The sequence below is a fragment of the Xenopus laevis genome, chromosome 8L (genome assembly GCF_017654675.1).
Source record: "Xenopus laevis strain J_2021 chromosome 8L, Xenopus_laevis_v10.1, whole genome shotgun sequence".
Lineage (NCBI taxonomy): Eukaryota > Metazoa > Chordata > Amphibia > Anura > Pipidae > Xenopus > Xenopus laevis.
In genome coordinates, this window is record NC_054385.1 from 105817956 (window position 1) to 105833998 (window position 16043).

At 41.0% G+C, this 16043-nt stretch overlaps 1 protein-coding gene across 3 annotated transcripts in view; it reads right to left on the reverse strand.

Moving 5' to 3' along the window:
* Positions 1–344: 344 nt before the first annotated feature.
* Positions 345–16043, reverse strand: part of strn3.L (striatin 3 L homeolog) — a 55117-nt gene continuing 39418 nt past the window's right edge. For 2 of the 3 annotated variants that reach the window (XM_041572050.1, XM_041572049.1), the window contains exons 11-18: positions 14658–14833; positions 14498–14545; positions 13452–13573; positions 12032–12199; positions 5108–5248; positions 4901–5008; positions 4244–4330; positions 1023–2175 (exon numbers count right to left, since the gene is read on the reverse strand). In XM_041572050.1, coding sequence (XP_041427984.1) covers positions 2006–2175; positions 4244–4330; positions 4901–5008; positions 5108–5248; positions 12032–12199; positions 13452–13573; positions 14498–14545; positions 14658–14833 — 1020 coding nt within the window. In that variant the 3' untranslated portion in view covers positions 1023–2005. 3 annotated transcript variants of the gene reach the window in all.

Sequence of the window (16043 nt, forward strand, 5' to 3'; positions counted from 1 at the left end):
ACAGTCCTTTTTGTTTTCACAGCCACAAACAAAAACAATGAATAAAAAGCAGAAATAAATAACAATAAGCGGTTGTAATTAAGCAGGGGGAACCCTTCGGATAAATTAACTCGTAAATAAAGTAAACATACAATATATCACACAGTGATAGAATGCTGCGATTGGTTAAAAAAGGGGGAATGATAGGGGCTGCGCTCCCACATTGTTGCCTGTTTAGTATTACCGGGAAAAGCTCAGCAATGATTGGTTAGTCTCTTTCCAAACGTGAAAGTGATACTGACACTATAAAACTACTTTTTAAAATGTACATTAAAAGTTACCTATAGGTCACGTTGATTGTTTTCAATTGTTAGTTGAAGTTTCTAAACCTGACGGTTTTACCAACCTGACTGTCAGTTAAAGTTTCCAATGCTAACGGACTCCTGCTGCACAAATATGGCAGCTCCCTCATACAGGAACACGGGGCATCAGACAAGTAATGTAAAAGCATTGTGCACATTTATAAGTAGCTTTTAAAGGAAATACTATGATAGATGTAAAAAAGAGTTTAATTTCTGGTGTCAGTATCTCTTTTAGGGATGCACCAAATCCAGGATTCGGCCAAGATTCTGCCTTTTTCAGCAGGATTCGGATTCGTCGAATACTTCTGCCTGGACGAACTAAATCCGAAAGCTAATTTGCATATGCAAATTAGGGACAGGGAGGGAAATCAATTGACATTTTGTCACAAAACAAGGATGTAAAAAATGTTTTCCCCTTCCCACCCCTAATTTGCATATGCAAATTAGGATTCGGTTCGGTGTTCGGCCAAATATTTTGCAAAGGATTAGGGGGTTCGGCCGAATCCAAAATAGCGGATTCGGTGCATCCCTAATCTCTTTAACCCCTGAGTTATTGGCAGCATGGCTGACCAATGGCATTACAGGGATGCAAAGTGTGGGAGGAGAAAGGGAAAGGCGATGATGAAGAAGAAAGAAAAAAAGGGGGGGGGGGGATTTTTTCCCAAACATTCACCTTCTGTGTAGGGAAGGATGGCGGTATAAAAAGCTGTAAAATTCTTTTTTTTTTTTTTCTTTTTACCTTTTAATATGGCTGATAAAAACACTGCAATTCTGCAACGGCTTAAATATATATATAAAAAAAGTAAAAACTACAGTTAGACCCAAAAAACGTGTGTATATGCAAGACTAATGCTAAAAAATAGAGTTACACACTTGCTTTCAATGGCAGAAAAGAAAGAAAAAAAACCTCGTCAAGAAAAAAGTCGCTTTTAAAATCCCTTCGTTGGCAGCCAGGCACGGAGAGGGTTAAACCCACCAGCGAATACAAATCTCTGTAGTGTTCCGAGTGTGCGAGAGAGACGGCCGTTAGTGAATACGGCTCTCTGTAACCTTTCTGGGAGTTAATCCAGTGTGAAGTCGGCTGCTGGTCCTTTAAGATGCGGGTGGAAAAAAAAAACGATGAAAGGTTGTAATTCATTATATCAGGACGTGACTGCGCTAAGGGTCTGCATGGTATGGTAGAGAAGTCGCCCCCACAAACACCCCCCACCCTTATTTGCGTTAGTTGCGCTCCTGCACATTGCATTGTGGGTCTGAGATTAGAAGTAGACTGGGGAAAACGCCTTGAACAAAGTATATTTTCTAAAGAGCGCTAAAAAAAAGAAATATATATTATATTATATATATATATTTATATAGCACAGACACCCGGTGCAGGGGCTGCAAATACTGGTTACTGCGAGGGAAACAAAGGGTATAAATTACAGTAATTACAGCTCTAGAAAAAGCCGTCCCGATATTAAAAAGGGATGGGGGGGGAGGGGTAAGGATTGAGGGACAAAAGCAACTTGTGTAACCAGTATGTCACTGTCCTGCAGGGGGGGCTCTGCATTGTAGTGTTGGGGTGCAAGTTCCTCATGGCAGTGATGTTTCAAGGTTTTGCTTAGAGAGCGCGGCATTAGCCTCTTTCTCGGTTTTGTCCCAAATGCACTTGGAAAAAGGGGTCAGACAAAGACCTTAGCCAGGGCGTCTGCTCCGGCGCTAGCGATGAACGCTTTGGTTGGATGAAAGGCAACATCGTAAATAGATTCGTCGAGCTTCTTGCGGTGGGCGGTGATCTCCTGTACGCACGTCTTGCTGTCCAGGTTCCACAGTCTGATGGAGCAATCGTGGCCTGAAGGGAGAACACAGCGTTACTTGGGCCTGGCCTCCAAACTCTAGTGATCAACAGCTTCAACTTTTAATAAGTTATAGAATGGCTAATTCTAAGCAACTTCCCAATTGGCCTTCATTGTTTCATTTTTTTTTTATATATAGTTTTTCAGTTATTTGCCTTCTTTTTCTGACTCTTTGCAGCTTTTAAATGGGGGTCACTGACCCCATCTTAAAACAAATGCTTTGTAAAGGCTACAGATTTATTGTTATTGCTACTTTTTATTACTCATCCTTCTATTCAGGCCCTCTCCTATTTATATTCCAGTCTCTTATTCAAATCAATGCATGGTTGCTAGGGGAATTTGGACCCTAGCAGATTGCTGGCTTGCAAACCGGGAAGCTGCTGAATAAAAAGCGAAATAACTAAATAAAAAATGAAAACCAATTGCAAATTGTCTCAGAATATCACTCTCTACAGCATACTAAACATTCATGTAAAGGTGAGCAACCCCTTTAATAAGAGCAATGCTAATGAATATCCTATAGTAATGCAGCACATAACACACTCAGAATGAAAGGTGATGAGGTTTTGTGGCTGTTATAAGAAAGCAGCTATACAGCTCACCCCTGTGTTGCATGTTCCACACTCATAGGATGCCCTACATATTCATTCAGCTCTTGGATCACTGCTATCACTATGAATATATCAATATATGAATATGAATAGGGGCAGCAGTGAAGAGAGCCAAACTGTGCATACTACGTATTAATTAACCCCTATTGTGCCCACATCTAGGCTGGAGTCTTTTAACCTTGTAAATCAAGTTAGAGCAAACTAGAGATATAAACTATAAACTCAGCTCCACTGCAATGTGAGAAAAGGCAGCAATCATCAGGGGAGAGCAAATGTGCAGCACTAGGGAGTAAAACTGCTCTAACTGAAAGCATCATCATCATCATCGTTTATTTATATAGCGCTGACAAGATACCCGGCTTTACCTTAGTCATAACAAATGGAATAAATGGTGGATAACAAACAAGGGTTACAGGGTACAATAGGATTAGAGGGACCTACAAATTAGAATTTACAAACTAAAGGTTAGGGTACAATTAAGATATTAGGATTTTGAGACATTTTGAGTTTTATGATACAGCAATGATTGATTGATTAAGGTACATTGAATAGGCCTCTTTAAACAGGTGGGTCTTTAAGGAGCGTTTGAAAGTTTGGAAAGAAGGAGAAAGTCTGACAGCTCGAGGCAGAGAGTTCCAGAGAAAAGCAGAGGCCCGAGAGAAGTCTTGTAGAGGAGAATGGGCAGAAGTGACCAGAGGACAAGAGAGGTGAAGATCAGAAGCAGAGCGAAGGTTGCGTGAAGGAGAGTATTTGGAGATCAGAGATGAAATATAGGGAGGGGCTTCATTATTAAGGGCCTTAAATGTGAGTGTTAGTAGTTTCTGAAGGAGCTCGAGAGCCAGTGAAGGAATATGCATATGGGAGCAGCTGATGTTGAGCAGTGAGATAGATGAATGAGTGTAGCAGCAGCATTTAGCATGGATTGGAGTTGTGAAGGGCGACTTGTTGGAATACCTGCTAAGAGTAGGTTGCAGTAATCAAGGTGGGAGATGATATTAGACTGAATAAGTGTTTTAGTTGATTCTGAACTGAGTTGTATTCGGGCAATGTTGCGCAGTTGAATACGGCAAGATTTTGCAAAACTGCTCCAACTGAAAGCATAGTGTGCCCTACAGCTGTGCCCTTACTGCAGTGATAGGGTCGCTCTGAGGCAGAGCAGTTTGTACGAGAGCTGTCTGGCTCTAGTAACCTCCCTTGACTCATTGAACGAGTAAAGAACATCATTTATGAGCAGTGTACTCATAGGAATTGAAGGTACTGAAGCAAAGAGTAAGCAGCACTTTAAACTCTAGGGGGCGCACTATTACATCATTACTGGCGATTATTCAGAGGAGATTGTTACTCTCTCTCCTTCACTCCTGGCTTCAGAGTTGCCAACCGAAAAACAGCTCGGCCAACTGTCAGTCATAATGATACACAGAGAGGGAATAGTTTCCAGGCAGCCACTACTCACTTCCAGACATCAGGTAGATTCCATTGGGATCCACAGCAAGACTCGTCACTGCATCCAAGTGAGCCACCATAGAGTGGATAGTCTTTCCTAAGAGGTAACATATATTAGTGTTATTAACATCAATGACAGTAATGATGACAATGATACAACAATTGTATTTTGCCACAGTTTGCAGATGCAAGACTACGGGGGGGGGGGGGCAGAGCTAAAACCCCAGTGCAGATCGGCCAAAGTCCTTCAAAGAGATTGAACAGAGATTATACAAAGATTTCAAATTTGAACCTCTACATAGTAAACAGGGTCAATTCCCATGGCAAACAGTTGAGGGGATTGGTGTCTTCACTATTGAATCCAAACAGCTTTTCCAAATAGATTGTATCCATGATATAAACGGGTGTGTTTGCAAACATAACATAGTAATAAACAGAAATAAAACCATTCACAGCTTTGTATTAACAAATCCTTGACATTTAGATAAGGAGAAGCTCATTAGCAAGCAATTACCAAAACCATAGATATTTCTAATTAAAACAGGCAACAAGTATGTTTAGTGCAATCCCAATTTATTAAGCTTATGTTGGAAAAAAAAAAAAGAGGGGGGAGGTATACTGTCCCTTTATTTCAGTACTCAGGAGACAGCACAATATTTAGACATACCTGATTTATTGTCAAAAAACTTGATGTGCCGATCTTCAAATGCTGCAATAGTAACAGGGAGCGTTGGGTGGCTCACAATTTTATTAATATGGTTGGAAAATGGCGCACCTGTAATTAAAAAAAAAAAACACACACAGGTCAAATGAAAAAGGGGGTTCCATTATTTGTTTAAGAGTAATTAAATACACCCCTTGGATTCTTACTTACCAGGGTCAGAGGGGGAAGAAAGCTGTATCACAGACTCAGAAGTTTCTAAGTCATAAACAACAATGCAACCACTTGTAAAAGAGGCTACAGCATGAGCAGGGTCACAGCCAATAAAATCAACAGAAGTGGGGATCCCGTGTTCTGAGGGAAAGGGGCAAATGCAGCAAGTTAAGAACAATCGCAGCACAGTAGAAGTGACGTAGAGACTCATTTTAAAAAACAAGGCAAATTGCAGAAAAGGGTACAATCGGCCAAGCGTTTCCCCAATGCTGTGCACAAAGAGAGCACGGTAGTTTATACAGGTATGAGACCGGTTATCCAGAATGCTCGGGAACAGAGTCTTTCTGGATAACAGATATTTCTATATTTTGGATCTTCATACCTTAAGTGTACTAGAAAATCATGTAAACATTAAATAAACACAATAGGCTGGTTCTGCTTCCAATAAGGATTAACCCTTTGCCTGCCAAGCACGTACACCGTACGTTCTGGCAGGCAAGGGCTTTAACTGCCAAGCACGTACATTGTACGTGCTTGCAGTTTTACATGCTGTACTCTGCATCAGCGGCTTTAGCCGCCTCTGCAGAGGTTTAGCAGCATTGACAGCCCCCTGGGCAACGAGGCTGGGGGGCTGTCATGTCGGTCCTGCGACTGGATTGTCGCAGGGCCGACCTAAAAGAGGCAGACACAGCAAATCGCGTGTCTGCCTTGCTGCTCTGCTTCCTCCTGCTCACCTCGTGTTCCAGCGACGCCCACACACTTCCTGCTTGCTGTAACTCTGCAGATCTCTCTTCTCCAGCTCTTAGATCAGCCAAAAACGGTAAGTGCCCTTTATTTTACACACTTGCATACACCTACCTACCTTATACACACATACACACATATTTTAGTAGTAAAAAAAAACAAAAAAAAAAACGTTTTTTTTAATTTTTCATTTTCCACTTATATGCACTTATATGCATTTATATACACTTATATGGACTTATATACACACTTATACACACTTATACACTGTCACACAATTCTTGGAAGTGTACACACATGTATACACATTTTATTTTTTTTACTTTTTCATTTCACCAATTTGTGTTTTTTTTACCCATAAAAACTGTTTATTTCAGCAGCGTGACTATTGGATAATCGATTTCGGCCACTAATTATGCTGTCGGTGCAGTTATTTTGTTATTTCATTGATTTGCACAATTTTTGTGGTTTTATTGCAATTTTATCCCTGGATTATTGTTCCTTATGTATCTTTAGTATAGTTTTGCTGTTTGGTGCTTTGGTATATTATTTTACTTAGATTGATCCGTCAGAATATATGCTTTCCAAAAATATATGGTTTTCTGGGGTCTTTTTACAGTTTGGGGGTCTTACGGCACATAACGCACAGTTGGGGTTCTCTTTTCAGCAGCTTAGTTGGCCAGTGTGAAAATTCATATGCACATTTTTCATTTGCGGCCGTACACACCATATACTTTGGTAAATCTATACATATTGGGCATCAAACTATTCAGTAGACCTCTGATGTCCATATTTGGGGTGATTTTTCTTTGTACGTAAAACATTGTGTGAGATAAATGTGGCATACTTCAACATTTTTAGGCGATTTTCAGAAATGTAAAAATCTCTATGTTTATAAAAGTTTTGCAGTTTGGTACTTTGCTGTAGAAAGATGTCTTTATCTTGGTTGTTTTCGTCAGAATGTGTACTTTCCAAAAACATATGGTTTTGGGGGGTCTTTGCTGTTAGGAGGGTCTTGAGGCACATAATATGAAGTCAATGGTCTATGTTTACAGAAGGCGAATCGGCAGCAGAGAAAACTCATATTCACTATTTACATTTGGGGTCCGCACATGCCAGCTGCCTTGGTATATCAATGCATATTGGGCATAAAACTGTTCAGTAGACCCTTGGCATCAGTATTTATGGTGTTTTACAATTGTATGTAAGAAGTTGGGTGAGATAAATGCGGCCAATTGCAATATTTTTAGGCGATTTTCAGAAATGTAAAAACCGTTGCTTTTATCGCCAAATTTAGGAAAGGCTTGCGACTTGGTACTTTGGAGTACAAAGACATGCATACCCAATTTGGATTCGCGGGAATGTGTAATTTCCAAAAATATATGGTTTTCTGGGGCGAACATACTTTTTTCTACCTTTGCCCCCCCCCAAAACTATGTAAATGTGTTGATTTTGCAGTACCTGAAATGACAGACCATATGGGGGTCTTCCTTTTGGGGCCCTATATGCCACGTGCTTGGGTACACCTATACATATTGGGCATCAAACTGTTCAGAGGACCCTAGGCTTTCATATTTGGGGTGATATCTCTTGATACCTAAAAGTATGTGGCTTATACGATGCTGCAGGGTAGAAATTTTGAGGTGATTTTTGGAAATGTCGCCAAAATCATCAAATTTAGGAATGGTTTGCGGCTTGGTACTTTGGAGTACAAAGACATCCATACCCAATTTAGATTCGTCGGAATGTGTACTTTCCGAAAATATATGGTTTTCTGGGTTGAAATTACTTTTTTCTGCCTTTGCCCCCCCCAAAACGATGTAAATGTGTTGATTTTGCAGTATCTGAATTGACAGACCATATGGGGGTCTTCCTTTTGGGGCCCCTATATGCCACGTGCTTGGGTACACCTATACATATTGGGCATCAAACTGTTCAGAGGACCCTAGGCTTTCATATTTGGGGTGATTTATCTTGATACCTAAAAGTATGTGGGAAATATGATGCTGCAGGTTGGAAATTTTGAGGTGATTTTTGGAAATGTCACCAAAATCCCCAAATTTAGGAATGATTTGCGGCATTGTACTTTGGAGTACAAAGACATGCATACCCAATTTAGATTCGTGGGAATGTGTACTTTCCGAAAATATATGGTTTTCTTGGGTGAACTTACTTTTTTCTACTTTTGCCCCCCCCCAAAACAAGGTAAATGTGTTGATTTTGCAGTACCTGAAATGACAGACCATATGGGGGGGGGTCTTCATTTTAGGGCCCCTATATGTCACGTGTTTGGGTACACCTATACATGTTTGGCATAAAACTGTTCAGAGGACCCTAGGCTTTCATATTTGGGGTGATTTGTCTTGATACCTAAAAGTATGTGGGTAATACGATGCTGCAGGGTGGAAATTTTGAGGTGATTTTTGAAATGTCACCAAAATCACCACATTTAGGAATGGTTTGTGGCTTGGTACTTTGGAGTAGAAAGACATGCATACCCAAATTGGATTCAGGGGAATGTGTACTTTACGAAAATATATGGTTTTCTGGGGTGAACTTACTTTTTTCTACCTTTGTCCCCCCCCCAAACAATGTAAATGTGTTGATTTTGCAGTATCTGAAATGACAGACCAAATGGGGGTCTTCCTTTTGGGGCCCCTGTCTGCCACGTGCTTGGGTACACCTATACATATTGGGCATCAAACTGTTCAGAGGACCCTAGGCTTTCATATTTGGGGTGATATCTCTTGATACCTAAAAGTATGTGGGTAATACGATGCTGCAGGGTAGAAATTTTGAGGTGATTTTTGGAAGTATCACCAAAATCTCCAAATTTAGGAATGATTTGTGGCTTGGTACTTTGGAGTACAAACACATGCATACCCAATTTAGATTCATGGGAATGTGTACTTTCCGAAAATATATGGTTATCTGGGGTGAACCCACTTTTTCCTACTTTTGACCCCCCCAAAACGATGTAAATGTGTTGATTTTGCAGTACCTGAAATGACAGACCATATGGGGGCCTTCCTTTTGGGGCCCCTGTATGCCACGTGCTTGGGTACACCTATACATATTGGGCATCAAACTGTTCAGAGGACCCTAGGCTTTCATATTTGGGGTGATATCTCTTGATACCTAAAAGTATGTGGGTAATACGATGCTGCAGGGTAGAAATTTTGAGGTGATTTTTGGAAATATCACCAAAATCACCAAATTTAGGAATGGTTTGCAGCTTTGTACTTTGGCGTAGAAAGACATGCATACCCAATTTAGATTCGTGGGAATGTGTACTTTCCAAAAATATATGGTTTTCTGGGGTGAACTTGCTTTTTTCTACTTTTGACCCCCCCAAAACGATGTAAATGTGTTGATTTTGCAGTACCTGAAATGACAGACCATATGGGGGCCTTCCTTTTGGGGCCCCTGTATGCCACGTGCTTGGGTACACCTATACATATTGGGCATCAAACTGTTCAGAGGACCCTAGGCTTTCATATTTGGGGTGATATCTCTTGATACCTAAAAGTATGTGGGTAATACGATGCTGCAGGGTAGAAATTTTGAGGTGATTTTTGGAAGTATCACCAAAATCACCAAATTTAGGAATGATTTGTGGCTTGGTACTTTGGAGTACAAACACATGCATACCCAATTTAGATTCATGGGAATGTGTACTTTCCGAAAATATATGGTTATCTGGGGTGAACCCACTTTTTCCTACTTTTGACCCCCCCAAAACGATGTAAATGTGTTGATTTTGCAGTACCTGAAATGACAGACCATATGGGGGCCTTCCTTTTGGGGCCCCTGTATGCCACGTGCTTGGGTACACCTATACATATTGGGCATCAAACTGTTCAGAGGACCCTAGGCTTTCATATTTGGGGTGATATCTCTTGATACCTAAAAGTATGTGGGTAATACGATGCTGCAGGGTAGAAATTTTGAGGTGATTTTTGGAAATATCACCAAAATCACCAAATTTAGGAATGGTTTGCAGCTTTGTACTTTGGCGTAAAAAGACATGCATACCCAATTTAGATTCGTGGGAATGTGTACTTTCCAAAAATATATGGTTTGCTGGGGTGAACTTGCTTTTTTCTACTTTTGACCCACCCAAAACGATGTAAATGTGTTGCTTTTGCTGTACCTGAAATGACAGACCATATGGGGGTCTTCCTTTTGGGGCCCCTGTATGCCACATGCTTGGGTACACCTATACATATTGGGCATCAAACTGTTCAGAGGACCCTAGGCTTTCATATTTGGGGTGATTTTGCTTGATACCTAAAAGTATGTGGGTAATACGATGCTGCAGAGTAGAAATTTTGAGGTGATTTTTGGAAGTATCACCAAAATCACCAAATTTAGGAATGATTTGCGGCTTGGTACTTTGGAGTACAAACACATGCATACCCAATTTAGATTCATGGGAATGTGTACTTTCCGAAAATATATGGTTTTCTGGGGTGAACCCACTTTTTTCTACTTTTGACCCCCCCAAAACGATGTAAATGTGTTGATTTTGCAGTACCTGAAATGACAGACCATATGGGGGTCTTCCTTTTGGGGCCCCTGTCTGCCACGTGCTTGGGTACACCTATACATATTGGGCATCAAACTGTTCAGAGGACCCTAGGCTTTCATATTTGGGGTGATTTCTCTTGATACCTAAAAGTATGTGGGTAATACGATGCTGCAGGGTAGAAATTTTGAGGTGATTTTTGGAAATGTCGCCAAAATCACCAAATTTAGGAATCGTTTGCGGCTTGGTACTTTGTAGTACAAAGACATGCATACCCAATTTAGATTCGTGGGAATGTGTACTTTCCGAAAATATATGGTTTTCTGGGATGAACTTATTTTTTTTACTTTTACCCCACCCCAAAACGATGCAAATGTGCTGATTTTGCAGTATCTGGAATTACAGAACTGATAGCTCAAATGAGGTGTCTACAGTTTAGGGCCCCTATATGTCACGTGCTTGGGTACACCTATACATATTGGGCATCAAACTGTTCAGTGGATCCCAGGCTTTCATATTTGGGGTGTTTTACATTGATACCTAATGATGTGTGGGAGATACGATTCTGTAGATTGGAAGCTTTGAGGTCATTTTTCAAAAAATTCACCAATTTCTATAAAACATTATAACTTTAGGAAACAATTGCAACTTGGGAGTTTGGAGTACAACGATATGTTTACCCATTTTTGATTCACCAGAATCTGTTCTTTCTAATAATGGGTAGTTTTCTAGGGTAAACCTACTGTTAGTGGAATGTTTGGCCTTGAAATCAGAAGTATGCCGTTTGGGGAGCGGTGCTTTGGACATTTGCTAGTGTACTGCTTTTAGATTTTGATCTATACAAGTGAGAAATCTCCATAAAACTATATATATTTGGTATTGCCGCGTTCAGGAGACACAGACCTTTCCAAATCAGCTGTTTTCTCATACATAAAGTAAATAATGTTTCTGATATATGTGATTGTTCTTTGTGAAACATGATTTTTTTCATTTTATTGGACACTTAGAAGCCTATATTTTTTTACAGAAGTAGAATTACACCAAAATTCTTGCATATTTTGAAAGTTCAGGTTGTCCTGAAAAAAACAATATATTGTTTTCCTGGGTAAACTAAAAGACCGCCCCAGGAAGGGGCCTAAAAGTGAAAGAGTGCAAAATATCTAAAACCTGCTTGGCAGTAGATGTTCGCATCTAGGACAAAACGGCTGGCAGGGAAAGGGTTAATTACATCTTAGTTGGGATCAAGTACAAGCTACTGTTTTATTATTACAGAGAAAAAGCAAATCATTTTTAAAAATTTGGATTGTTTTCAAAAAATGGAGTGTATGGGAGACAGCCTTTCTCTGTAATTTGGAGCATTCTGGATAACAGGTTTCCAGATAACGAATCCCATACCTGTACATGCCTCCCTTGTGCCAATGGATGGAGGAGCTTATGAATATGAATAGCCTGGAGCAGCATGATGTAGAGCAACTGCACTGTATATGTTTAATGCACGCAAAACTGTATTGTGTCTCGTAATTGCGCCCACTATATTAAAAGAGGTGATTTAATTTAATTAATTAAAATGAAAAAGTGGAGTTGTGCTGGAGGAGTAATGACACCATATTGATCCCCCTGATTGGGTTCAGGACAGGAATCTCAGCTCTCACCTCTGTTTCCATTGTAGGTGCCGATACACTGGGTGCCTGTTGGTGGACTCCATAACCGTACGGTCCCGTCAGCGGAACAGGAGAGCAAGTGATCTTTAACTCCACTATGTGACAGACCCCATACGGCATCCGTGTGCCCAACTAGAGTGCCAGCCAGAACACTGGGGTCTGAAGGGAGAGAAACAGCAGTTAATGCAATGTAAGACAATGTAAGGAAGCTGCAGTCAGATTCAGATTTACACGGCTCTGCGCATATATCAGGGTGCACTCAAAAAAAAAACAAAAAAAAACAAAACATTGCTTGTGGTAAATTTAAGGCAATTTGAACAAGGTGGCGATGACACTTTTTGTCAATAGGCTCTCTAGGAACAATATTTCATGTACCATCCCAAGAACTTTTTTGGGGTTAATGACAAAATAAAGCATGCTGATTATCCCTGAATCAGATCCTGTGATAAGTCTTAATGCAGACAGAATATGCAACTAAAATATGCTCCCAGATCAAGCTGTTATAGGAGAACTAAACCCCTCCAATAAGAAAAGCCCTTCCCCTCCCTGCTTCCTAAGCACATAGCTCACTTATTTATGCAAAGTAGCGCAGCGGAGCTCATGGGTGCCATCTTCCGAGTCTTCGGTCTTCTTCGTTAAGGGAACACTGTATTTGGTGCATGCACAGTTGGAGCAATTCCAATATTAGTACCAACTGCGCATGCGCCGAAAAGTTTTGTGCATTGGCGAAGGGAAGGAAGAGGATCCTAAGAAGACTGAAGACTATGAAGATGGCGCCCATGAGCTCTGCATAAATAAGTGAGCTTGCTGTTCAGGGGCACCATGAGGATAGTAAGCAGGGATGGGGACTATCTAGGGTAGTAGATTGGGCTTTTTTTATTGGGGGGTGTTAGTTCTCCTTTAAGCAGCAGGCACACAGGAGGTGAACATCACACTGGAAGAATGCTCAGTAAGCCAATGTCTGCAGGTATGCATAATACAAATCTAGTGAAAGCAGCCAGTTCCTACAGTGTAGGGGTTTTAACCAAAGGGTCAGGACCTAACATGGATCAGCACTGCGATCCCCATCCGCCCGCCCACTTCCCACCCACTCTCTGTGGATTATTTTTGGCTATAGAGGAAACAGACCGCACAGTACCCCCCTCCCTTTTCTCCGGGCCTCCCTGTGACCGTGGGGTCTGCTTCCGCTACAGTTAAACGTTACATCACATGACTAAATAACCATGCAGGGGATATCCCCGCTACTCTAGCCTTTTGTGTTTGGCAAATTTCTGTGTCCGCTACAGTTACGCCACTGCACTAATTCATTGCAAAGCTAATGAATAGACCCCTGCAGCAGTGGAATCTTCATTACCTTTATCATACAATCCGTGGTCCTATTGCTACTAGCACAAACTACCTGCTTCCTTACCATATGTATCATATGGATCCACATTGGGGCTTGGTATTTTCCACCACTGTATTGTTGAGTCGAGCCCTCCACTGTAGCAGTGTTCTCCGCTGCAGCCGACCACAAGTGAAAGGACAGACCCACTGAAAGAAAAACACATACGTACACATAAGAGCTGAGCTTCTAGGTTTATGTGCTGGGGTCAGGCGCCTACCATGTATTACTTTTTACTATAACTTTTTACCCACATTGCTGCTCTTACACTGAAAAAATAAAAATTGCACTGGTCCGGAGATCTATCTTACTATATTTCCCAAGGCTCCCATGTGGTTCTTCAGCCTTGCGGATTCACAAACAGTAAGATTTTCTGATGTTACTATACATTGCATGTGCAAGTCTAAATCCCTGGAAGGAAGTCTTGGGAAATATTGAAAGGATGCTGGCGGCCGGTGCAATTCTTTCCAACTGGTCACAAACCCAAGGGACTCACTAATGGACACATGTTCTACAACACAACTAATTCTTTTTCTGATACAAAAAATAACTGTTGCTTTCAGTTTTAAAATCAAATGATCAAATGGATCAAAAGCTATTTATATCATGTATAGGCTTAGATCTGATTATTTCTGCAGTTCTAGTTGGATTTCAGTTCAACAAGAAAGAGATCAAATAAACTCCAAACATTTAGAATGAGATAAAAGGTCAGCATAGAGGCAAGGTCATGCAAATACTACAACACAACTGCCAGTTTTAGCAGCCCTGTGATTCCTATAGATTAAAGGTCACAGTGGGTCACAGCTTTGCAAACCGGGCCGGAAATACCCATATAATTGAACGGGGAAAAAAAATAGGCCAATACATGGATATATTTGGCAATGCAAATTGGTCAACCATTTGGAAATAAACCAGTGGCTCATTTGAAGCTTTTTGATTGGTCTTTTCAGTGAGCCAACACTCATCTCATGTGTATGTAACTGAAATGTCATAGCTGAAATCTACAGGAACTCTATCTATATATGTCAGCTCACAGCTACAAAATGATCAAACCCAAGTAACTGACTACTTACATGTGAGCTCTAAACGTGTAGATGGGTTCCACATCGAAGGAGGTACTCCTAAAACAAGAGAAGAGGACTTTTGTTAACCATGTGTTTCTAGCTCACTAGCAGTCAAGAAAGGCTCTGCCATGATAAAGATGATACACAAACAATCAAGTAAATGACTTACTTTTTGGTGGGAACAGTTTTCTGCAAATTCCATAGTTTCAGGGTGTGGTCCTCAGAAGCAGTGACCAGAACAGGCTCCAGCGGGTGAAAGGCTAGGGCACGGACCCCATCAAAGTGGCTGCGAAGGGTGTACTTTGGGTTCCATGTCTTCCTAAAGGCATCCTTGTTGGATGGAAGCTTCAGGGGGAAAAGTTGAAGTGAAAGGTTTATACACAGACCAAAAATAAGTGACTATACTGTATGGAATCTGTTATCCAGAAACCCGCTATATAGAAAGCTCCGAATTACTGAAAAGCTATCTCCCATAGAGTCCAATTTATCCAAATTTTAAGAATTATTACCTTTTTCTCTGTAATAATAAAACAGTACCTTGTACTTGATCCAAACTAAGTTATAATTAATCCTTATTGGAAGGGAAACCAGCCTATTGGGTTTATTTAATGTTTACATGGTTTTCTAGAAGACTTAAGGCAGGGGTCCCCAACCTTTTTCATCTGTGAGCAACATTCAGATGTAAAAAGAGTTGGGGAGCAACACAAGCATGAAACAAGTTTCTGGGTGATGCCAAATAAGGGCTGTGATTGGCTATTGATGGCCCCTATGTGGACTATCAGCCTACAGGAGTCTCTGTTTGTCAGTACATCAGTTTTTTATGCAATCAAAACTTGTCTCCAAGCCTGGAATTCAAAAATAAGCACTTGCTTTGAGGCCACTGGGAGCAACATCCAAGGGGTTGGAGAGTAACATGTTGCTCACGAACTACTGGTTGGGGATCACTGTACTAGAGCATAGTATAAGTTATAGGTGTAAAAAAGCATAATGAATCCAGTGCATACATATGGACTGAAGGCAGGTCCGGACTGAGAATTAAAATAGGCCCTGGCATTTCTGGTACACAGAGGCCCAATCAGCCCACACAGAGGCCCAATCAGCCCACACAGAGGTCCAATCAGCCCACACAGAGGCCCAATCAGCCCCTACCAGCCCACTAAATAGTGACTTTCTATGGGACCTTATAGCAGCCCCTCTGGCATTTGCCAGAACCCACAGATTGCCAGTCTGGGCCTGACTGAAGGGCAGGAAATTCTGAAAGCATCACAACAGAGCTTTACGCAAGTACTAAACATACTAAAAGGCAAGGCAACAACTTCAGTTTTCCTCACTCTACCTATAAGAGAAAAAACAACTTTATACAAGTCCCTCCCTTCCTCTAGTTGCCTCAGGCATATAGAGTGAGAGTTCACCCTACACGTGGCTTTTAACTGGGAATGGTAAACTACATAAGGGAATAGTAAACTACTTTAGCTCCTTTCACAATTGATGTAAAGGAGGTGAGATCAATGAAAGTGATTTTAGTTTCACTGTTCTGCATTGTTTTATGTCACAC